Consider the following 23,154-nt stretch of genomic DNA (forward strand, 5'->3'; position numbering starts at 1 on the left):
TCCTCCCAACCCAGTTTTCTCCCCGAGGGAACTCGCCCTGTGGGAAATAGATGGGGCTGCTTTTCAAGGCAGGGGATGGGGGGAGGGGGTGCGGACAAGTGGACGGGGGTCCCCGTTAGCGCGGACGCTCCCCTTCCCTCAACCTGTGGAAACGGCCCGCCGGGAAGGCCCGAGTGTTCCAAGGGGACCATTCTTGCCGTTCCAGGAAATTCCCAAGAAGCAGCAGCCGGGCGCGGCCAAAGCCGAGGAACCCGTCCGGACGTTGCCAGAGAAGAAGAAGTTCCGGCACCGGCCAGAGCCGCTCTTCATCCCGCCACCGCCCTCCTACCCCGCCAACCCCGCCGCCTCCTACTCGGGCGCCACCCTCTACCAGAGCCAGCTGCGCTCCCCGCGCGTCCTGGGGGAGCACCTGCTCCTGGACCCCAACCACGAGCTGCCCCCCTATACGCCCCCGCCCATGCTGAGCCCAGTGCGCCAGGGCTCGGGGCTCTTCAGCAACGTCCTCATCTCGGGCCACGGCCCCGGCGCCCACCCGCAGCTGCCGCTCACGCCCCTGACGCCCACGCCGCGGGTGCTGCTGTGCCGCTCCAGTGAGTCCCCGCTGCCCCTCGGGGCCTGGCCCTGCCGGGTCCCCGCGCTGCAGGAGGGGCTCCCTTCCTACTGTGGGGCGCCTTTACCCTACCAGCTTCTGCTGTAGCCCCCGCTCTGTGCAGCACGCCCTGGTGCTGGGTGCCAGAGACAGACTAAGTGTGCGGCGCTTACTCCCAAGGCGATCCCAGTCCGGCTGGGGAGACCCCAAAGCCGTCATCACGGCCTCTTGGGCCTAAGCAGACAGTTGAAGCGCGCCCACGCTGCTTGAGCATGTGCCGTGGGTAATCGTCTGAGCCCCTCCCCCCATAAGTGTAGTAAGTAAATCTACAAATGGGGTTAGGTATTATTTGCAAGGCCGGGTTTCCACATGTTATGCACGTGTTGCCTAAAGATGGAGCACGGAGAGCCCAGGTAGTCGGTATCTCTTTCTAGAGTGAGAATGGCTGCATAGAAACATTGAGCTTTACAGAGCAGAGTGGGGCTGCTGACTTCTTACCCTGTGTGAGACATGAGTAACCCTAGGCCATTTAGCATCACACACCACCCAGATCCTTGGAGGCTGCAGGGAGTAACTCTGGCATGGGTTGGATGGGAGAGGGGTCCTCATATGACTGTTGAGGTAGGTCACTGCTCATTTGCTTTAGTCTCTTCAGTATCGTTTCCTATTGACCACTGACCTCTGGTTTTGTGCTTCAGACAGCATCGATGGCAGCAACGTGACAGTCACCCCAGGGCCTGGAGAGCAGACCATTGATGTTGAACCGTAAGAAAAAGCCAATTTTTTTTAATGTTTATTTTTGAGAGGAAGAGACAGAGTGTGCACAGGGGAGGGGCAGAGAGAGAGGGAGACACAGAATCTGAAGTAGGCTCCAGGCTCTGAGCTGTCAGCACAAAACCTGATGTGGGGCTGCAACCCGTGAACCATGAGATTATGACCTGAGCCAAAGTTGGACACTTAACGGGCTGAGCCACCCAGGCATCTCCAAATTCTTTTATTTTAGAGAGAAAGCATGCACAAGTAGGGGAGAGGAGCAGAGAGAGAGAACCTTAAGTGGGCTCCATGATCAGCGAGAAGCCAGACCTGGAGCTTGATCCTATGACCCTGGGATCATGATCTGAGCTGAAATCAGGAATCAGATGCTCAACTGCCTGAGCTGTGCAGGGCCCCCACCAATTTTTGTTTTTTGGTTTTTTTAGAACAAGCCTCAGCTGAGGATGAGGAACTTTTTTTTTTTTTAAGTTTACTCATTTTGAGAGAGAGAGAGAAGCAGAGAGAATCCCAGGCATGCTTTGTCAGCACAGAACCTGACGCAGGGCTCGGATCCACAAACCATGAGATCATGACCTGAGCTGAAGTTGGATGTTTAACCAACTGAGCCACCCAGACACCCCAAGGATAAAGAACTTTGAGAAGTACAACTGAATGAGAAGTTGTAGAAATGACAGGATCCGGATATTTCTCAAGTACTGGGGTTTCAAGGCTTTTGCCAAAGACCACGTGCATAGCAAAAGCATGAAGCCCTGTATTCAGAGAACCTAGTGTCTCCATATCCAGCTGCATGAGCCAGTTTGGTTGTGGTCACATGCTTGCACATCCCCAGTGACACTGAGGCAGCCCTCTCAGGGTCCCCAGCTCTCTACAAGGCTCCATCCAGATGCCCTTGCTTTCCCATCCCCTCTCTAGGATTCTTGGCTGGGCCTCCAGACAGGCTTGTTGAGCGCTCAAGTTGGGGGGTGGAGGGTGGGGGGTATAATGGGAGAGAAAGGTGCTGTTTTCATAAATGAGCACCAAAAATACCAGGCGGTACTGTGGCAAATACATGGAGTCAGAAATCAGAAGCCCTGAGTTCCAGCACCCTTTTGTTATTTGACCTTGATCACGTTAACCTTCCTAGGCTCTAGTTAACTCACCTGTTGGGTGGGACTCGTTGTCACTGCCTTGCTCACCTCACAGGTGTTTGTGCAATTCAGAGGGGATAATTAAGGTGAAAGCGGTGTGGAAGGGATAACAAATACAGTCAGCCATTGTATTTGTTCCATTTTGCTTGGGTAAATGGTGCCCTCGGCCATACTCTGGGCGGCTGTTGCAGTTCGTGCCTCCCTGTCTCTCTCCAGTCTCCGTTACAGCAGCTGGGGCGCTCCAGGCAGACTTCTCCCCTGCTCCCACCACCGTGTCTCCCTGATCCGAAAGCTGTTCCTTATCCTAGTGAAAAGGCCATGCCTGGAATCTTAGGATCACACTGGGAGGAAATGCCCTTGCATTCTTCCCGCTGAAGGAACTGGTTTCCTTCTTTTTCAAGTTCCTGACAGTTGCTCTTGACCTCATATCGAAGACCACACTGTTGTTTTCTTTCTTGTCATTAAAGACGCATCAACATTGGCTTGAGGTTCCAAGCAGAGATCCCAGAACTTCAGGATGTCTCCGCCTTGGCCCAGGACACACACAAGGCCACCCTGGTATGGAAGCCCTGGCCAGAGCTGGAAAACCATGACCTCCAGCAAAGAGGTATTGGCCCGTGGGAAGAACTGGGTGGAAAAGGCTTGATCCTCTCACAGGGGTCTCAGACTCCACGATCGGTGTGTTTGTCCAGGAGACTGAGCTCTCTCTGATGTCGTGGCCTCTCATTGTTCCCAACAGTGGAGAATCTCCTGGATTTATGCTGTTCAAGCGCGTTGCCCGGTGGAGGGACCAATTCTGAATTTGCTTTGCACTCTCTCTTCGAGGCCAAAGGTGATGTGATGGTAAGAAACTGTGAAAAGAGGCCTCCCGGTTCATATTCTTCACGTCAGAGTTCTGTAAAGTATTTCCCTGAGTTTGTGTTGTCCCACGTACCATAGAGCCAGTTGTTGAGATCATGACCAGTCAACATGCCACCGTGTTCCTTAGCTCGTTGAGTGGGTGAGGATTTAAAGCCTTTCGGGGGGACCTGCAGTTGGACTGCTGTTTAGACATCTGTTCCTCAGTAATAATTATGGTCACATCTGTCTAGGGAAATTAGAACGTCGTTGTAGCTGTCTCGTAATTCACATCCGAAAACCAACCTCCGGTGATAGGAGATAGAAGTCTTGACTGAAACAAGACTTGGGCTCTCTGTCTTGCGATTCTTCTTCCCTCCTATGGAAGTCAGTTTGGTGTTTGTAGGTTTTCTCCCCTAACCAAAATGAGGTGTTGCCTGTGCACCAACATTCTTCCACCTTTGACCCAGGTCTTTGGTGTCCCCAAACCAGACCTTCAGTGCCATTTTCCTGGGATCCGGAGCTGACCATTTGCCTGGTCCACCTGGATTCCTGGCAAGAGCATGCCATCACTAACCTCAGTTTCCCCTTCAGTAAACACAGGGTTTTTGTACCAGATCTAGCCTCCTGCTTCTTGATTTTATGAAAGTGTGGAAGTAAACAAATGTCCCAGGACTCCCTGTTCATGAGATTGTTGGTAGTCTTCAAGGATTTTCTAGAATGTTAGCGAACTCTGCTTAATCCTTTAAGCTAAGTGTGGCAGGAAGGCACTTCTTGAACTTTTCATGGGCACACAAATGACTTGGGTCATCTTGTTAAAATGCAGACTCTCTTTTAGCAATTCTGGAAGCAGGGCCCAAGGTTCTGCACTTATGACCAGCTCCAAGGAGATGCCCATGCTGCCGATCCACGGACCACACTTAGCGAAGCAAGGTTCTAGACCTTGGCTCTGCCCCTAACCCATCTACTGTCCAACTCCACATGTGCCATTTTTTTAAAAACGTCAACAGGGCTGAAGGAGGGCATATTTGAAAGGGTTAATTAGCTAGGCTTTTCTGGAAAGTACCGCATACTATAGTACAGTTATTGCTAATACAACTGTTTATGTTAAATTGTAATGAAATGTGATTTTTCTGCAAAAACAGTTCCAAACCACCCACTCATTTCTGTGGTGCCTTTCCCCAGAGACTCAGTCTCCATTCAGAGGAGGCCCTACCACCTCTCAGAGGCTGGGGCCTCCACTAAGGAAGGAGTGGGGTTTCAACTGCCACCTGTATTTTTCTCTAACATGACCCCCGGCCACAGGCACGGGCTGGTGGAGATGTTTGAGCAGTGAGCCCCGTTGGGCGCCGGCCAGAAAGGGAGCCTCACTTAGGGGAGTCTCCCTCTGCTTTTCCTCTGGTACCCCCAACTCTTGCCTCTGCAGTGCTGACTCCTTTTCCCTGTTAGGTGATGGTCTTTCCAGGACACACGGACGCATTACTGACTCATGCCTTTTCTCTCCCTCGGGTCTGCAGGCTGCTCTGGAAATGCTGCTGCTGCGGAAGCCAGTCAGGTTAAAATGTCACCCTTTAGCAAATTACCACTATGCCGGTAGGTCTCCAGGGGCCTTGTGCCCCATTGCATCTTGAGAGTGGGCTCTTTGCATGTTTGGTGCTGTTGCTTTTTAATAATAAGACAGACCAGTCCTGTCCTAACTGCTGCTTGTGACTTTGAGGCCCCCCGGGGCATCACTGGCAGGACAGTTGTGTCTGTTGGCTGGGTACTGTTGGCTCTTTGTGTGGGCTCAGCCCCATGTGGCTGTGCCAAGAGCTGGGTGACAGTGGTCGGTGCCTGCATGTGTGGCGGTGAGACTGGTGCACACACTGGGGGAGGAACCACAGAGGGGACAGCATGGAGATGACAGCTCAGCAGCAACTCGGCTTTGGAATCTGTAGACATGGGATCAAATCTTGCCTGCATCCCTTGGCCTTCTGGAACCTTGGTTTCCTTGTGCATGAAATGGGGCTCCTACTCCATCCCTTGGAGCATTTTTTGTGACAATTAAAGATAGTCCTTGTGTAGCGCAATGCATGGCATATTCTAGTAGCTATTATTCATTTATTGAATAATCATTTACTGAGCATTTGTTGTACTAAGTACAAGAAACTGTGCTAAGTAGTAAGATAAAACAGTGACTATGACAGACATAGATAGAGCCCTTCCTCATGCAGCTTGGAGTCTGAGGAGGAAGCAGTCATTCCATAATAGATCACACTCACGGCAGGAGAAAGATACTATAAACATGCATATACTGTACATATATATGGGCATATATATGCAGCCATATACATGTATGTATGCACGTACACATAATATACGCATACAGGCATATATACCCATATATACAGTGTGTCCTTTATGGGTGTGGGTTAATGATGGCATCACCAAAATGGGGGGAAGGAGAAAACATGTTTGAGAGTTGAGTGTAGTAAAAATCATTGAGAAGAGAAGGCAACAGATGGTCGGGGAGGTGGGGGGGGAGGCCTGAGGTGACAAAATGAAGTTGAAATCCACATCTTAGTTTCCAGTAACTGGTAGACCCATCCGTTCCGAGGCGCTCCACGAGCCTGCCTGGGTTGTCTATTTCAGAGCAATCTTCAGGGGCTGAATCCTCCAAAACTCCCTTGATAATCATTTGAAGTTTCCTTTAGTGCCTTGGCCACACCCTGCAGAGTTAGGTGCGAAATCCTTAAGTGGGCTTGGGGACTTAGTCATCCCTTTTCTAGTCCTTGGTCCCAATAGCCAGATGTGGCCTCAGGTGAGGGCTGCTCTACAGATGGGCCTGCCCCTGCCCCCCTGTGCCCACCATCTTTTGCCTCACTTAACGTGCTTCTCCCAAGAGCCAGTCTTCCTGCCTGTCATCACAGTGGGAATGGCCTCAGAAGCCACCCACCTGAGCACAGACAGCCCTGGATGTCCGCCTCTGGATCACTGTCCCCAAACAGGCCGCTACTGGAACTAGACAAGCACAAAACAGACCCGCGGATAAGAAATCCATCATTTAACTAGGGCCTAAGGGAGCCAGTTTCTTAATCTTGTCTCCATCATTTCCTGCGTGGTGTCTGCCCCGAGTGTGGGTAGGAAGATGTGGGAGTTCTCTCTAATCTGCCATGGAAACAATTCAATCCTCTTAATTCCCAGCGTCATCTGCTGCCCATTAAACTCTGACAGACTGTCCAGCCTCCTGGAGCCTGTCTCAAGCTTCTTTATATAGTGGGTGAGATGGCTGCTGACAAGGAACTTCCCAACCATCTGCTGCAACTGCCCTCGGCCCTCGGCGTGACCGGGATGGCCGGCGCCTCTGGGCTAGGGCAGCTCCGGCTGTGAGCAACCTCATCTGAGACCCAAATTCCCTCCAGTTCTTCCCGGCATACTTAGCAAGCATTGCATGGTTTTGTGTGTGACGTGACATCATAAAATTTGGAAAGCTACGGACTAGAGGCCAGCCCCTACCCCCAAACAAAACAAAACAAAAACACTAAAATAATAGTAAGAATTTTGTAACTGAAAGCCCCTAAACTCTGCTAAGATTTTTTGGGTTCCCTAGCTATAGTGTTCCCCACCCTCGGCCTCCTCCCCCCAAGGGCAGACCAGGAAGCACTCTGTTGCCTCCTGGAATCTTTCGACCCTTAGAGGCAAGAGAGGTGGAGCTGAGGTGTGAAGGGTTGGTATTCCACTGGCTGTGTGTCCCCAGGGAAAAGGGACTTGCCTATACCTGCCAGACATCTGCCTTCTCCAGGAGGTGATCACAGACTGGGCCCCAGAGATGTTGTAGAACTATGAGCCAGAAGGTCGGAGGTCACCGGTCTCTGAAGTCTGGGCTGACTAGTTCCCTTCCAGGCTCCAGAGGAGGCCCCCCGAGTATCCCCCCCATCACATGCCCTAGTTACCACCACTACCTCTTTCCTTCGATTGGCTTCCAGGGTATGAACGGATCCCATCCCCATGGCCCTGTCCTGCCTTGGCCTTTGTACCAAGCCCTGTTGGGTTGCTCTATAATAGGACTGTGTCGGGGTCAAGTCAGCATCACCGGGATACTGTCTTCTGGATCGCCTTTCACTTTGGCTCCATGGCTATGGCCAGTGTGGAGTCACCCCAGCTCCCTGCCCAGAAGGCAAGGCAGAACGACAGAGGCTACAAGTTTGGGGGAGACCAGAGACCCAGGCCAGGGAAAATCACTTCCCTGACTTTACTCCTGACTTTTCTCATCCCATCTCAAGCCATACAGTAAGAAAAGGAAAAAGTGACCAGTGCTGGGGCCCAGGAGAGACACCAGAGTGCGTGGGCAGATCTGGAGGCCTCTTGGAGGAGCCCAGCACAAGATCCCTGGAGGAAGGTGCTGTCGCAGAGGCTCCCGGCAGGCTAATCTACGCCCAGGCACTGGGCCCGCCCTCTCTCCGCACCCTCCACCCATGTGTGGGTAGCAGTTTGCAGAGGCTCTCCCTTTTAGCAGTTGGATCAGGCAGGGACGGCCTGAGCCCGGGGGAGGCAGGGTGAGAAGGACGCCTGCTTGTGATTAAGGGACTCGCTGCATCCTTGGTTTTTCCATTGAACTGCTCAGATGGGTGCAGACACTGGCCTTACTTAGGCTTCCTGGTAAGGGCTTGACAGAGGCCACTGTCTCGCTCCCACACAGCCCAGGTGCTCCCCGGGCCCCAAACGCTCCAAATCCTGACTCCAGACTTGCAGGATGCCTGGAGGAAGCACCCGTTCGGTTGGGGAAGGCCTGTTTTCAGTCTTGGAAGCTGCCCAGTTTGACGAGAAGACAGAACTACGCACTCGAGAGAATGCTTTGCAAGAAACACTGCTGTGATGTCATTTTCCAGGCATTCTTAGCTCATGTCTCTGGCTGGAGAGTGGCCACCTAAGGGCAGGACCTGATAATACTTACATGCTGGCTTTGCCCAATACAGGTCTCATCAAGAAAGGGGCAGCGGGCAAGCTGGATTCAGCTGGAGGCCTCCCTCCCTTCTACCTCCAGGGGGTTCTCTGGCATCAGCCAACTTCACTCTCCACCCCTAAGAAAATCATTCATCCTTTGACCCACCGTGGAAAACCTTTCACAGAAATGAAGATCTGATTTAATTTAAAAACTTTTTTAAGTTTATTTTGAGGTGAGGGACAGAGAATCCCAAGCAGACCCCACGCTCTCAGCACAGAGCTGGAGTGGGGCTCGATCCCAGGAACTGTGAGATCATGACCTGAGCTGCAACCGAGAGTTGATGCTCAACCCACCGAGCCACCCAGGCGCCCCGAAGATCTGATTTAAAAACAGTCCACCCTTTTCCTACCACGAACATATCTTCCTTGTGCCTGTGCAGTAAGGGCACCATCACAAAAGTTTTTTTAAGTCTCGGAAGGATGACAGGAGGGCCCCCTTTAGAAGATTCCGTGCCCAATTCTCTCACCCCTCCAGGTCTCTTTTTAATTCCCTGGGTTCGCTATAGATCACTCCAGATTTAGCCACAGTCCAGAGCCTGTTTCCCAGCAACTGGAGTTCAGAACATTTTTCCTCTGGATACTGTTCCAGCACCAGTTTCCTCAGTTAATTAGACCCCTTGTAATTAGCCTTAATCGGCTTGTTAGGGGCCCCTGCTGATAACAGCCCAATAGCCAGGAGTCCCCAGGTAGTACAAATGAGCGCCGGGGGAACGTCAGCCCACTAACCCTGTGTGCATGCTGTGTGGACGGCAGGGATCCTGAAGAGGAAGAAAGGGCAGAGCAAGGGGAGGCTTAGCGGCAGCCCCCTGCCTCACTTTTGCATTTTATCCTGGGCTTTGTCCAAGACACAGTATCCAGCAAGGGCTGGCTTAGAACCTTGTCTAAAAATAAGAAAAGCACTCCCATCAGAGTCTCCAGGAATGAGATGCCTGAGCCTTTCCTTGAGAGGATTACAGAAGGAATTCAGGGGCAGGGAACTCCCAGCAGCCCAGAGTAAGGCTGTGGGATCATACACACGCAGAACAAAGAATATCAGCAAGGACTCGCGGCCTTCACCGGTGCCACTAATTGACATCAGCAGGGGACAGTGTGTGTCCCGTAGCCCTATGCTGACTCGGAATCTCTTCTCCAAGTGGCCGGTGGCATTCATTATGTACCTACTTAGGACCAACCGCTGCCGTCAGTCACCGAAAAGGAAACGGAGACCCAGAGAAGTTGAGCACATTTGCCCGAAGCCACAGGAGTAGTGAGTGGCAGAACCAGATTTGCAGCCTGTGGTCTCCTGACTAAAGCTACCCCTTTTTATCACAACATAGTGACCTTATCTGAGAAGAGCATATTCAGGTGTTCCCAGGCCAAAGCCAATGCAGGAGCCCAAGCAAGGGCGGGTTCCCAGCCCCGTGGGCAATCTCGTGATCAGGACGGAGCCCGCTGTCGTGTGAGTGTGAGAATGGACTTGCTTGTCTGGCCCTGCCTCTGCCTGTCACTTCACAGACAAGCTTGTTGGACAGACACACGTACACAGTGCTATCTTGCACACTAAAGCGCAGCCCAGAGGACTACGTAGAGGAGCCATCTCTTACTCTGCACACAAGCTCCCTGGCCCTCCCCTGCTCTCTCTCTCTTTCCCTCTCTCTCTCTTTCTCTCTCTCTGTCTCTCAAAAATGAATAGAACATGAAAAGTAGACCTGGTCATGTAACACTGCTGCTTAGGCGGTAATCACATGACGATTCCACTCCTGGTGTGGTGTGGGAGGGAGTGTGTCCACCATAGAGGCTGGGCGCTGGCCTTAGAAGCCTGCATGGCCCTGTTAGTGTCCCACCAGGTCTTAGAGCCACACTCTAACTTCAGGAAATGTATAGTCTGGCTGAGAGCAGAAAGGATTCTTCTTGATTCAGTTGCATGATTCCCCATCTGAGCTGTAGCCCAGAGCTGCATGGGCTCTAGACTTGCAGTGGGGTAGCTTGTCCAGGGACAGCTGCTGTGACATGTCCCCATTGTGATCCCTTCCACCATTATATATTTTTTTAAGTTTATTTATTGATTTTGAGAGAGAGAGAAAACCAGTGGGGGGGGGGGGGGGCAGAGAGAGAAGGGGACAGAGGATCCTAAGTGGGCTCCGCACTGACAGTAGAGAGCCCGATGTAGGGCTCAAATTCACAAACTGTGAGATCATGACCTGAGCTGAAGTCGGCCACTTAACCAACCGAGCCACTCAGGCACCCTCTCCATCATTGTGTTTCTGATTCCTGTTACCTCTTTGTTATTTTGATGGATATCTAAAAAGAACCTTGACTGCCCTTTGGTCATTCAGCTAAACCGTTGGTTAGTCCTTTCTGTCTCTTTCTACCTTTGCTCCTGAGCAAGGGGTGCATATGGGAGCTGGGACCCCATGGCCTTGAATATTAGACAGAATTTGAGGAACACTTATGGGACCATTCCAGAACCCCAACCCTCTGTTCACGTCCAACCCAGCACAGCTTCTCCAACACTCAGACTCTCTTCTCCTTCCTGTCGCGATGGGTGCACAACCAAAAATGTCCCAGCCTCCAGAACCTCTGGAAGATGCTTCTTTCTGTTGGGAATTAATCACAAAGCTGCTTTCCTTCTGGAAGTAAAGAGATAAACTTGCAAACCAAAGAAATCAGGCAATGGTGGCCCCATGCTTTAGACCTCTGCACTAGCCCAACCCTGCAGAGCATGTTTTGAGTTGGAGCCAGAGGCACTTGGCTTGAGGACCTGTCACCGAGTCACACAGAGAAGGTGTTTATTTCAGCAATCTGAGTTTCTGTCACTGACTCACACATTCTGTCAAGGAGCCTGATTCACTAATTTTGGCTGAACCTTCCAAGGGAAGAAACAATTCAGATTTCCTGCAATTTCAACTTCAGCAGTCAACCATAGCGCAATGGAAATCCTGGGCTTATCCTGGTTAGGAGGGAAAGTACTATGGTTTGGGGGATTACAGCTCTGACAAGTGGAGGAATGTCAAAGTCAAAGGCCCAGCCGTGCACCATCTGAAGAATTAGAGATGTGGCAAATACAAACAAAACAAAACAAAACCAGAAAAATGAAGCAGTTTTCTGCAAAGAGCCTTCCCTGGAGCTCCCAGAAATAGGACTTATCTTAGGAATAACCCTCATTTCTTGTGCAAAACAGGCCAGGACCACTCTGTGTGATCATCTGCATATCCTGCTTTCTCCTTTATGGAAGGGGAAAAATGTGAAAATCAAGTCCAGCCACCAACACAGATGCACCAACCCAGCACTGCGGGGGCCCTCTTCCTCATTGGTCTGCAGCTCTGTCAGGGGCTGGTCCTGCTCACCTCTCCAGCCCCATCTGTTTTCTCTTTGCCAGAAGCCTGTAGGTGAACCCTACTGGATTACTGCTCATTCTCTGAACATCCCCATTTCCTCATCTGTAAAATGGGTAACAGTTATCTTGCAGGGTTATTGATGGAGCCAAATAACTAATGTCTGTGAAGTACTTAGAACCTGGCACGTAGTAAGCGCTTAGAGATGCTAGGGTTTTGGTTTCTTTTTTCCTAGCGTGATATCTTGCATATAGTAGACACCTAAAAAATACCTATGTAATGAATAAATGGATCCATCATCTTACTCTTGCCTCAGCCCCTTTTCCTCCCCAGAATTCCCTTCCATTTCCTCCTTGCCTGAATTGCTTCTGTGTGTCCTTTCAAACTCAGCCCAGGGGCGCCCAGGTGGCTCAGTCGGTTGAGCATCCGACTTTGGCTCAGGTCATGATCTCACGGTTCGTAGGTTCGAGCCCCGCGTCAGGCTCTGTGCTGAACAATAGCTCAGAACCTGGAGCCTGCTTCAGATTCTGTGTCTCTTTCTCTCTCTCTGCCCATCCCCTGTTCACACTCTGTCTCTCAAAAATAAATAAATGTGAAAAAAATAAAATAAAAGCCCAGGTGTTTTCTCTGCCTAAAAGCCTGGCCCTCACCTAAGTGTGATGTTGCTTCTTTGTGCCCCACTGGTACATGACCTCTATCTCAGCATCACAGCCATCACTTTGAACACCATGGCCTCCTGGTTTGTCTCCCCACTAGATGGTGAGCAGCTTGAGGGTGGAGATAGCCGAAACCGCCAAATCTCAAGAAGCAATGCCACATGAATGCTTACACCCGTGAACATCATAATTACACAGAAACTGTAACTACAATGTGTTGAGCACTCACTGTTTTCCAGTTACTAAGCTAAGCGCTTTTGGTGCATTATCTTCTTTAACCTTCTCAAACACCGCAAAACCTGAGGACGATTAGAATGATTCCCAGTGGTAGGTAACAAAAGTGAGCCTTAGGTTCAGTAACTTGCCAAGGTCAAGGCCCTAGCTGGGATTTGAACCCAGGTGTTAGAGTTGCTAACCATTACACTACGTTGGATTTTTTTGGTTCAAACAGGAGTTGGGAGTTGCATATGTATTAATACCACTTGCTAACCAGTTGTGTTTTGTGACTTAACTAAGCCAGCACCAAAAAGTAAGGAGAACTGTGCTGTGTTCTTACATTTGTTTTATTGTAGGTTCGGACAAGTGGACCTCCCTAGAAAGAAAACTGTTTAACAAAGCACTAGCCACTTACAGCAAAGACTTTATTTTTGTACAGAAGATGGTAAGCATGCTTTTTCCCTTCGCTCACTTGAAATTGAATTGGGGAAGTTATATACCTAAAGACACACAGAAATATTTGGTTATTGGTTTAACACGCTCATGAAAAGGATGCCTCCTACCTGTCTGGTGAAAGATGGTATTTGTTACAGGGGTGGCATCCTGGTGCCAGGGCTGTGGGGGAGAAGGAGGCCTCAATTATTTGGACATGGTGGGGAGTTATTTTTATCTTTATAAAAATGTGGAATTTATGTAGCCTATCAGAATAAATAGAACGGAGGCTGTTGGTTTACAATGTACATGATTTATTTTGTGTATATTTGACAGATTTATCATGTTCTTGACAAATTACTTTTCTGAGATATTAGAGAAGGGAAGATATGCACCTTCCCCCTAGCCAGTAGCAGAGTTTCTGGAGTTGGGCCCCTAATCATAATGCCAGTCATAATAAAAATAATAATACTTTGTACATGCAGCATCTCACAGCAAAATAGAACTCTTGTACACAGATGAAATAGCACTTTTGCAGCAGATAATGAACTTAACAGGCCTTAATTGGCTGAGAGGTGGTTTAGGCTAAAAGTTAAAATGACTCAGTGTTTCAGAAAATCAATGAACAATGGAGCCATATTGTGTTATTAAGCTCATTAAGATGTTCAGGTCCATGGAGAACAGAGTCACAGGCAACAGCTCTCACTGGCTGGGCCGACGCCACCCACCAGGTACATGTCTCCTGTCCTTAATCTAGGACTTTCCTTGGTGGATGAGAATCAGAACAGGTAGACTTTCCTCTGCTTGCCCCCCTCTCCAAATCTATATTCACCCCTGCCTTTCCCTACCTTGGAGGCCACCATGCTCTTTGCTGCCCTGTAAGCTCAGTAGCCTCCATGCTCTCCTCTTTCTTGAGGAGAAAGCCCCCCTCCCCCAGGACTGACCTGTCCTAGGCCTCACCCCTCACAGGCCTGCACCTTGTCGCCTGGTGACGGACTCCTGTGTCGTGCTTGTCAGGCAACACGGCCTTTCCAGCAAGTGCTCTCTGAGACAGTGTCCTCACTCCCTGAGCGACTCTGGTGTAGAATCTCAAGATACCAATTGGTGTGAAGGGGGCAGTTTCAGAAGGAGACGACTTCTGGGGGGGACCTCCTTCATCTCGCAGTTTGGGTGGCTGGCTTCCCACTTCCCGCAAGCATTGCCAGCCTTTGATCTGCCTCCAGAAAGCCCACGTTCTTGAACTTGGAGATCTGTGAACTACACAAAGGCATTTTTTTTCCTCTTTAAAATACATGTACCTTTGCCCCCCTGGGGGAAGACAGGGCAGGGCCTGTTTCCTGCAGAAACTAAGCTCTTGCCGTCGTCACTTTTGCCTTACATTCCTGTTCGATTACTAAGGAGCATTTTTCATAAATAGATTTTGAAGGTCAACCAGTCGGAGAGCCAGATACGCTCAAGCACATGAAATGAAAAAGCGTGCTGCTTTATGGGTTAAAAAAAGGAATGAGCTCTCTATGGGCCGACATGAAAAAAATCTCCAGGCTATATTGTGGGGGGAAAAAAATCAAGTTGCAAACCAGCATATACAGTGTGTTGCCTTTTGTGAGAAGTATAGTCTCGTGTTCTTTGGTATATACGTAAAGAGATTCTGGAATGATACCCGAGACATTAAGAAGAGGGGTTAGCTGTGCAACAGGGGTGGGGAGGGTGAGACCTGGATGGAGGGAGCACAGCATGAGAAGGAGGTTGTTCACTGTACACGTTTTTTTGTTGAATTGCATACACCTATTACCCGTTACATAATTAAATGTCCACAAAAGCTCGCGGCTTGGCACCCTGCCCACTGTCGAGCTGATCTGGGGTTGGCTTTCCTGGCAGGTGAAGTCTAAGACGGTGGCTCAGTGTGTGGAGTACTATTACACGTGGAAAAAGATAATGCGCTTGGGGCGGAAACACCGGACACGCCTGGCAGAAATCGATGATTCTGTGGTGAGTGAACCTGCTTGCGTGGGCCCCGCCCCCAACTTTCACCCAGGTCAGTCAGTGGCTGGTGTTTGGCTCGGCTTTGCCGCCGAGGTGACCACGGTGAGTGGGTGACGGGCCCGTCCCCTTGCAGGGTTCAGGCCTCAACTTCCTGGCATAAAAATGCAGAAGGAAGGTGGCTCCAAGTTTGCCCCGTAGCTCAGCACTCAGTTCAAGAGGCAAGGGCTAGCCTGCGCTGCAAGGCAGGAAGGCCCCGGGGAGTGAGGCCAGAGTGGTCTCAGCCTTGACTTGATGGCTTATAAGTGGGTGCCCTTGACCCTGTAAGATATCCTTTCTGCTCCGTCCATGTCATAGCTGCTACTGGCCAGAGGACCAGAGCCCTCGGGTGTTACCACAGCTTCCATTAAGCATGACTGAGGAGGACCCTTGGCCTCTAGACTATTCTAGGAACTCTCAATTATCGAGGAATAGTTAACATCATGTGTATTATTCTAATCCTTAATCACCATTTATCCCCGAGCCTGATTTCCTTCATTGGCAGCAGTCTGAAGTTGTCTGCATGTCAAGTACACACCAAAGACATAGCACACTCAAGGCTAAAGACATTGAAATCTTCTCTGAGGCCCTAATGTGTGGCTTCAGTAATTACTATCACTTTCGTCCTTGTGACTCACTCTTTTCGTTTCCTGTGTCCATAGCCAGGGAAAGTCTCCTCTCCACACGTCGTGCACCTGCCGTGCATGTGTGTGTAAACGTGGCGTGTCTTATAACAGATTAGTAAACTCCACGCTGTCACCACTGGGGAAAGTGTTTTGGATTCATTAATGTTGTGAATGTCTGTAATATACTTTCATTCCCACTTGTGCCCCGGTTATGTTAGCCCCTGTCGGTGATTTTCTTTAACTGACACTTAACATAGCATTTTCTGTGTGCCGGGCATCAGGCTGGGCCCTTTACCAATACTGACTCATTTAATCCTCCAAGCCAGTCTGTGAGGCAGGGAACTGAGGGACAGAACCTAAGTAGCTTAGCCACGGTCAAATGGCTGGTGAGTGTGTTGTCTGAGCCTGATTCCCTGTCTAATATTTAAGAGCAATCCAATGCAAATTCTCTTAGAGAAGTATAAAAACACTGGGACTCATTAATGCTTCAAGGCCCAAGTTCCTACCTGGCCTTGGAGACCTAAGAATGAACCTAGCTATGAAATAAACGCACATATTTGAATTTACATTTAGACCCATGTATCAGGAAAAAATCGACATCTATATCCGAGATGATGGTATTCTCTGTTCGGGGTCTCCTGCTTTCAGGCCTTTTGTGTGAGTCGTTTAAGTAGTGCTGTCTTGGATCCGAATAGCGTTGTTCTCACTCATGGCCTGATGTTTAAAAAAAGCAACGTGGCCTCTCTTGGTTCAGTCAGCTAAAAGCAGTCAAGTTCCCATGATGTAAATAGCAATAGGTGTGTAGTGCTGTGGGTGATCAGGGATGTTTACTGGCCTCTGTTTCCCCCCTTGCCCCGGAGCATATACTAAAGTTGGGACAATGTGGCACCCATAAGTGGACGCTTTAGTGTGAACCCCAAGAGTGTTTACAAGCAGCATAAGACAAGAGGGCCTTAAGGCCTCTCTCTCATCCAGCTCCATCATTTCACAGGCAGGAGGTTGAGGCCCAGAGAGGGGAATGGCTTCCCAAGGTCGCAGAGAACATTGCTTTCCAGATGAGCCGATAGACAATGAACAAGGAAGCATGAAGAATCCTGGCCTTGGGGACCTAGGACCTGGCTCCTAAAGCTTACTGACCTATAAAACGGAGCAGATGGTTTAGGTGATTTGGAAAATCCTTTCCAGTTCTGGAATGTTCTGTGCTCTGTCAGAGTCACATTTTGGAAGCGGGCAAAATCCGAGGAGATGGCTTCCTAAGGCAAACTGATGCCTTTCCAGCTGGTGCTGATACCAGGTGCCTAGGACAGTGCTTGGCATAATAGAGACGCTCTAAATATTTGTTGAATGAATCAAGTGAACATCATTCCCAGATAGGAGTCACTGTGGGTCATGGCAACAATCCCTCTATGAGCTCACTGCAGGGAGAGGAGGTGAACAGGGGAATCCAGGACAGGGACTGCGGCTAAGGAAGATGTTACCACGCAAGGAAGAGGTGCCATCTTGGGCCAGCAGGGCTTTGGAGATGCATGGAAAGCCCTAGGTGTGGGGCGCCTGGCTGGCTCAGTCTGTGGAGTGTGCGACTCTTGGTCTCAGGGTTGTGAGTTCGAGCCCCACATTGGGTGTAGAGATTACTTAAAAATAAAATAAAATAATAAATTAAATAAATTAAAAAATAGAAAGAAAGGCCCAGACACGCACGTAGCCTCAGAGTAAGGAGGAGGGGTTAAGACGATGCCCAAGGGACCACACCTTCTTGGGTTTATTCACCAGGAGCCAGTATTAAGCTGGGTCAAGAGCATCCCCACCCTTATTACCTTGAGGAGAACCAAAAGCAACGTGCAGAGATGACTCAGGCCCACAAAGAAAAAAAAATTCTTGATTTAAGGCCAGCATGGTAGCTCAGCAGCTCCCTTTCAGGCTCTGTGAAGGCACAGTCAGCCTCCTGAGGGAAGTTTCCAGAGCAGGGATGAAAAATCGAGACCGTGCAAGGAATGGGGAGGGTGTAGAAGGCACAGCCCTGGGACAGGAGTCCTGCCCTTTGTCCTCAGGGCCAGCCTGGACACTTGGGATAGCTCTCCCGGTCGTAGTTCCTCAGTGTCCATCCCAAATGGAACATGATGGAACACGCTCAAGTCGTTCAGGGACTTTTGTGGGGAGACAGGAAGAAGAGGGTTGGTGAAGAATGGCTGCTTCATAGGTAACCACGAGGCCAGCCTCCTCCGCTTCGGAGACTTCTAGCCTGAGGTCATCATAGGTCCTTTTACCTTAGAGGCAAAAGAAGGGGACCAAGGTGCCCTCTACTAAGGTTATGGGAGGAAAGTGTGCTGATCACATCCTCCTGTCCCTGCCCATGCGCACACTCCCACTCGGGGCAGGTCTGTGGATCGGGTTGTGCGCACAGTTCAGCACAACTCAAGAAACCAAGTGACAGAAGTTACTGACGTTGGAAGATGGTGGTCAGGACTCCGAGGGCAAAGCTCACCCACAGTCTAAGCACCTGAGTTACCACGACACGGTCCACCGATGGGGGGCTGGGAGATCGCCTGCTGCCCTCTAACATGGACAGGCAGCTGTTTCTATCGGTTGTGAGAAGTTTAGGGTCTCTGTCTTTGGGCTGAAAATCCAAACTATGTACAGACTGAGGACATCTGCTGCAGGGCCAATAAATAGATAAAGAAGGCCGAGGTGTTGAAATCAGATGGTTTAGGTTTCAAATCTCAGTTCAGCTTCTTTACCAGCTATGTGACCTTGGGGAAAGTAGCTCTCTGGCCAGTTTCCTTATTTGTTTGAAAAAGAAAATGTTGTACAGGGCTGTCGTGAGCACTGGCAATTATGTGGGGGAGGGGGGGAAGGTACCTGATTCATAGCAGGCATTCAACATGTTTTCATCCCCATCATCATCATCATCAGTGCTGGCGACACTCAATTTTGTGTCTCTGAGTAAATTTGGGCCTTTGAGCTATTTGTATTTTAACTTAACAAATGTCTCATAATGCGAATTCCATTTGCATCCCTGAAAAATAAGAATATCATCCTCCTCAAGAAACCCTTATTGCAGACACTTAAGGCTTTAAGCACCATGTTAAATATGTAACCAGCTCCCCATCCTGTATTTGCCCACCTTCTACCAATTTTGGACTATTACTCAATGTTTCATTTCACAATACATCGTGAAATGGCCAACTTGTTGATACAAAGTTGTACATCTTAGGATTTTTGTCCTCCTATCTTTCTTTGTATCTCTTAGTCACTTTGGTAAGCCATATGGCTTGACGACAAATCATTTTGTGAACATGTATAGATTGCCAGTTGAAATAAAACCTATCTACATTCCAGAGACACATGTAATCACAGGACAGTATAATTTAGTCTATAATTTTGTGGCTCCATGGAATGTCTCTTTGAGGAGTTTTTCAGCCCCCAAAAATGGTGTTGTAAGAACATCGTAATTATAGCAAGCACTGTAAAACAAATGCCATTGTCATTAAAGTTACTGTATAATCTATTTTAAGTGCCAAGCTATAGGCCATGGCCTGCTTGCTAAACTGATTCCTGAGTCCACAAATTTCCATTTCTATAAAGGAATGGAGGGAACCATTAGAGTTCTACATAATGTGGTTTTACATGAAACTCCTTGAGGTTGAAAGATGATGGGGTGCCTAGGTGGTTCAGTCGGTTAGGCATCCAACTTCGGCTCAGGTCATGATCTCAGGGCTAATGAGTTCGAGCCCCACGTCGGGCTCTGTGCTGACAGCGTGGAGCCTGGAGCCTGCTTCAGATTCTGTGTCTCCCTTCCTCTCTGCCCCTCCCCCGTTTGCGCTCTGTCTTTCTCTGTCTGTCAAAAATAAATAAACGTTAAAAAAATTTTTTTAAATAAAGATGATGGATTCATATGGGAATAAGACCATTTAAGGAAAATCAGCCTGTGTGTTCTATAAGAATAAGTGACCTACAGCTTATATGTGCTGAATCACTCTGTAAAATAAAGTGGGCCTACGTCTGTACTCACTGAAGTATTTGAGCAGATGTAATCATTACTACTTAATCGTAATTAACCCACTGAAAACTGAAGCCATGTCTTAAGTACACTCTGTCACTACATCATTTCAAACGTGCATGTGTATGATATCAAATGCAGACAACAATGAGACCATGACAGAGTGTTAAATGCCCCCTGTTTACTGGCATTGACTTTCTCCCCTGCCTCGAATCCAAACTGGAAAGAGTGCTTATTGTCTCTGGATCCCAGGGTCCTACTATACTCTTAGAAATCTTCATCCATGAAGTGCCTGGGTGGCTCAGTCGGTTAAGTGTCCAACTTCGGTTCAGGTCACGATCTCACAGTTTAGGAGTTCGTGCCCTGCATCGGACTGTGTTCCAACAGCTCAGAGCCTGGATCCTGCTTTGAATTCTGTGTCTCCTCTTGTCTCTGCCCCTCGCCCACTCATGCTCTGTCTCTCTCTCTCTTAAAAATAAACACTAAAAAAAAGAAAAAAAGAAATCTTCATCCTTTTCGGAAATTCTCATTTCTGGGTTCCGAGAATCGTAGTCTGACCCAGAGTTACATCACTGTCTGGGATCGACCAAACCGGAGCCCACATCGTGCTTTAAAGAGAGCTTGGCAGACACAAATGACCTGTCAGGGTCAGGGGCAAGCAGGACCTGCCATTTGTTTCCTTGTCTGTAAATGAGGATGCTCCCACCTCGGTCAGTGATCCAGCAAATGCAAAAATGCCTTGTACACTGTGAAGGGCGGTGAAATAGAAGCTGAAATGAGGTGGATGGAACTTGGAACTCTCTCTCCCTGGTCCCCGGTCCTCTGTCAGCCTAGAGAGCCAGCATCTTTCCATGAGGACAGAGAAAGCAGGGTAGGTAGTTAAGCAGGAAGTAGAATGAGGGCCTCCTACATCCCTGTCCTCCATCCCAATCTACCCACAGTACAACACTAGGCTGTTCCTGTGACTTCCTGTCTTGTTAACCCCGGGGAAGGTGAGACCGTCTTTGTCCTCCACCTACTGCTATTCTGAAGGAGGAGTAAGGGACACAGTAGCCACAAGGATGTTCAGTCACAGAAAATATTTTTCGTGGTCTTTTTCACAGAATGCCTCTAGAGGCATTTCTCCAAGCCCATGATGAGAGATCCATCAATCAGTCAATCAATAAAATAAGGGAGGGGTCCAGGGGGATACCCCTTTCCCTTTTCTCTCCTCAAAGTCATTGCACTTCACTCTTCCATTCTGTTTTCTGCCAAGAGCAACCAGGGGCGCATCGGAGCACCCTGTGCCACATGCTTGCCACAGGCCACAGGTCAAAGCAGACATCTGGGCCATCACTCGTGGAAGTATCATAACGCCCGTAGACAGATCATGATGTAGGGCTTTAGTTTCTCTCCAAGAGGGGTTTCCCTAAGACCATTGCTGCTTGAAAACCCCCCTCCCTGCTCCGGGGAGACAGAGAGGCTCCCAAGCGAGTTTTAATCCGTTTCAAGGTCTGCTGGTCTTGAACAAGGAGAAACTCTATACACAGACGTCTCTCCTCCCTGCCTTAGCATATTTTTATAGAAGCAGCGAAGGGACCCAAAGTGAGGCAGCGGGACTCTCGACCTCAGAGCCCCAAGCATCCAGTGACTGACCTGATAGAGACCACCGGAGCCCCCTCCCAGGGCAGAACCCCCACCCCCTCCCCACGTCCAGCGCCTTTCTCCTCTGCTAGCTGGTGGCTCTGTTCATCACTAAAAATGCTATTTGGGGCTGTCCCCCCTTTTGCTTTTATTGCCTTAACACTAGACGAGTGAAGAAGAAGAGGAGTTAGAGGAAGATGAGGAGGACCCGGAAGAAGACCGGAAGTCCATGAGAGAAGAGGAGAGCGAAGTGCCCAAGTCTCCCGAGCCACCGCCAGGCCCCTTGCTGGCTCCCGCGGAGGGGCCACCCCTGCAGGCCCTCGGCCAGCCCTCCAGCTCCTTCATCTGTGAGATGCCCAACTGCGGGGCAGTAAGTGTCCCTGCGTCCTCTGTCCTCCCCGGGGACCCGTGACTGAGAGGGCAGTGGGCTGTGCCTGGCTTTAAGGACCACACATTTTAGGAAGGGTGCACTTTCAACAATGAAAGTTTGACAGAAGAGTGTCCTGTCACCGGGATTTTCTTCCTTTGTTTTCATTTACTTATTCAGCAGGCACATATGGCTATGCTCTGTGCTCAGGGGACATGGAGAAGGTCCCCACGCTCAGAAAGCATGTGATCCAGAGCTCTTAAATGGCACCTGGCTCTACAGTGAGCCTTGGCCTCCAGAACTTAACGCCCCCTGTTTCTTGGTGCCTCTCCACCCCTCTGGGCCCTGTAAGCATGCATTTTAAATGCCCTGAGTGGGGAGCCCACCGAGAAGGCTTGTCCTTTCCTAACACCTTGCCTCCATTTGTTGCCATCTCACCTGTCTGGAAGGCTTTGCATTTCCTATGGCATAAAGTGATACTCATTCAAATGGCATTAATTTGAAATTTGAGAGAAGCGTTACAAAGATTTGGCTAAATTTTTACCTTGGTACTCTTTGGGGAGAACAAAAAAATTTTTACTAAACAAATTAATCATGTAAACTGGCATGATTACACAGGGAGCCTGTGTAATTATTTAACCTAGTGCTTTTCAAGTACACGGGAACTATCATTTAGCTGAAATAAAACAAATTCACCGTTGTATCATTCTTCACACTATGGAAGGCCTTAGAGTATCCATGCCTGTCTGGTCTAAGGCTCCCAGTATATTTTCAAGGATATATATATTTTTTTTTTTTTTTTAAGTTGTTACCTTTAGACTTTCAGCCCCTCATGGGTCCCCCACGAGCCTGAATCACTGAACTTTTCCCGAATCGGATTTCTTAAAGCTGGGCACACCTGTACAGGCAGGTTCTAGAGGTGTTAAAAAAGATGAGAATGTTGCTTCTTTATGAGAAGCCCTGTTTTTCCCAAGTTGCTTGTGTTTTTCTTTGCTTATACATTATATAGGACAATGGTGTTTTCCATAGTGTATTGAATGCTGCTTAATGAGTCTGTCACATAGGCGGAGAAAGCAAGAGTCTTTAAAATATTTAGATACTAAAGCAGAAATTCATTTGATTTACATTTGATTAAAAAAAAGAAAAAGTAAGAAAAAAAGGAATCTACATTTTGCATTAGCTTTGAAGAAAACATGAGAAATTGCTAGCTTGTTTCTGTCTTTGATGTTTAATGACCTGGAAGAATCACTCCATTATTTCCATTTCGTATAGAGCATTTCCGTTCGGGGATGATTAAGACGTGACTTTAAATGACAGTATTTCTGGGTGAAGTTGTTTAGAAATTGACTGTTTCCTCAATTCGTAGTTATGTGTATGGTAAATTCTTTCCTGAGTGGGAAGTCATCTTTCACTTCTCCCGATCAGAAATGCTCAGCGGGCTGGATGTATTTTAATGATTTTTAAAACTCACAGGGAAAAAGCATATTGGTTTTATTCCTTGCCTGACCCTGAAGGTTTTGGTTTGCCAAATCAGCCATAGATTTTTTTCCCCCTGTAAGACCATAAACAGAGCTCATGCACTTCACACAAAGCA

At 48.9% G+C, this 23,154-nt stretch overlaps 1 protein-coding gene across 4 annotated transcripts in view; it reads left to right on the forward strand.

The window, feature by feature from the left end:
* TRERF1 (transcriptional regulating factor 1) overlaps positions 1 to 23,154 on the forward strand; it is a 206,204-nt gene that overhangs the window by 178,054 nt on the left and 4,996 nt on the right. For all 4 annotated transcript variants that reach the window (XM_077764957.1, XM_077764959.1, XM_077764960.1 and 1 more), the window contains 8 exons: positions 206 to 590; positions 1,288 to 1,354; positions 2,958 to 3,097; positions 3,230 to 3,333; positions 4,845 to 4,920; positions 12,853 to 12,941; positions 14,807 to 14,917; positions 21,360 to 21,563. In XM_077764957.1, coding sequence (XP_077621083.1) covers positions 206 to 590; positions 1,288 to 1,354; positions 2,958 to 3,097; positions 3,230 to 3,333; positions 4,845 to 4,920; positions 12,853 to 12,941; positions 14,807 to 14,917; positions 21,360 to 21,563 — 1,176 coding nt within the window. The remainder of the gene's footprint in view (positions 1 to 205; positions 591 to 1,287; positions 1,355 to 2,957; positions 3,098 to 3,229; positions 3,334 to 4,844; positions 4,921 to 12,852; positions 12,942 to 14,806; positions 14,918 to 21,359; positions 21,564 to 23,154) is intronic.

This window comes from Crocuta crocuta, unplaced genomic scaffold (assembly GCF_008692635.1).
Source record: "Crocuta crocuta isolate KB4526 unplaced genomic scaffold, BGI_CrCroc_1.0 scaffold44, whole genome shotgun sequence".
In the NCBI taxonomy this organism is placed as follows: domain Eukaryota; kingdom Metazoa; phylum Chordata; class Mammalia; order Carnivora; family Hyaenidae; genus Crocuta; species Crocuta crocuta.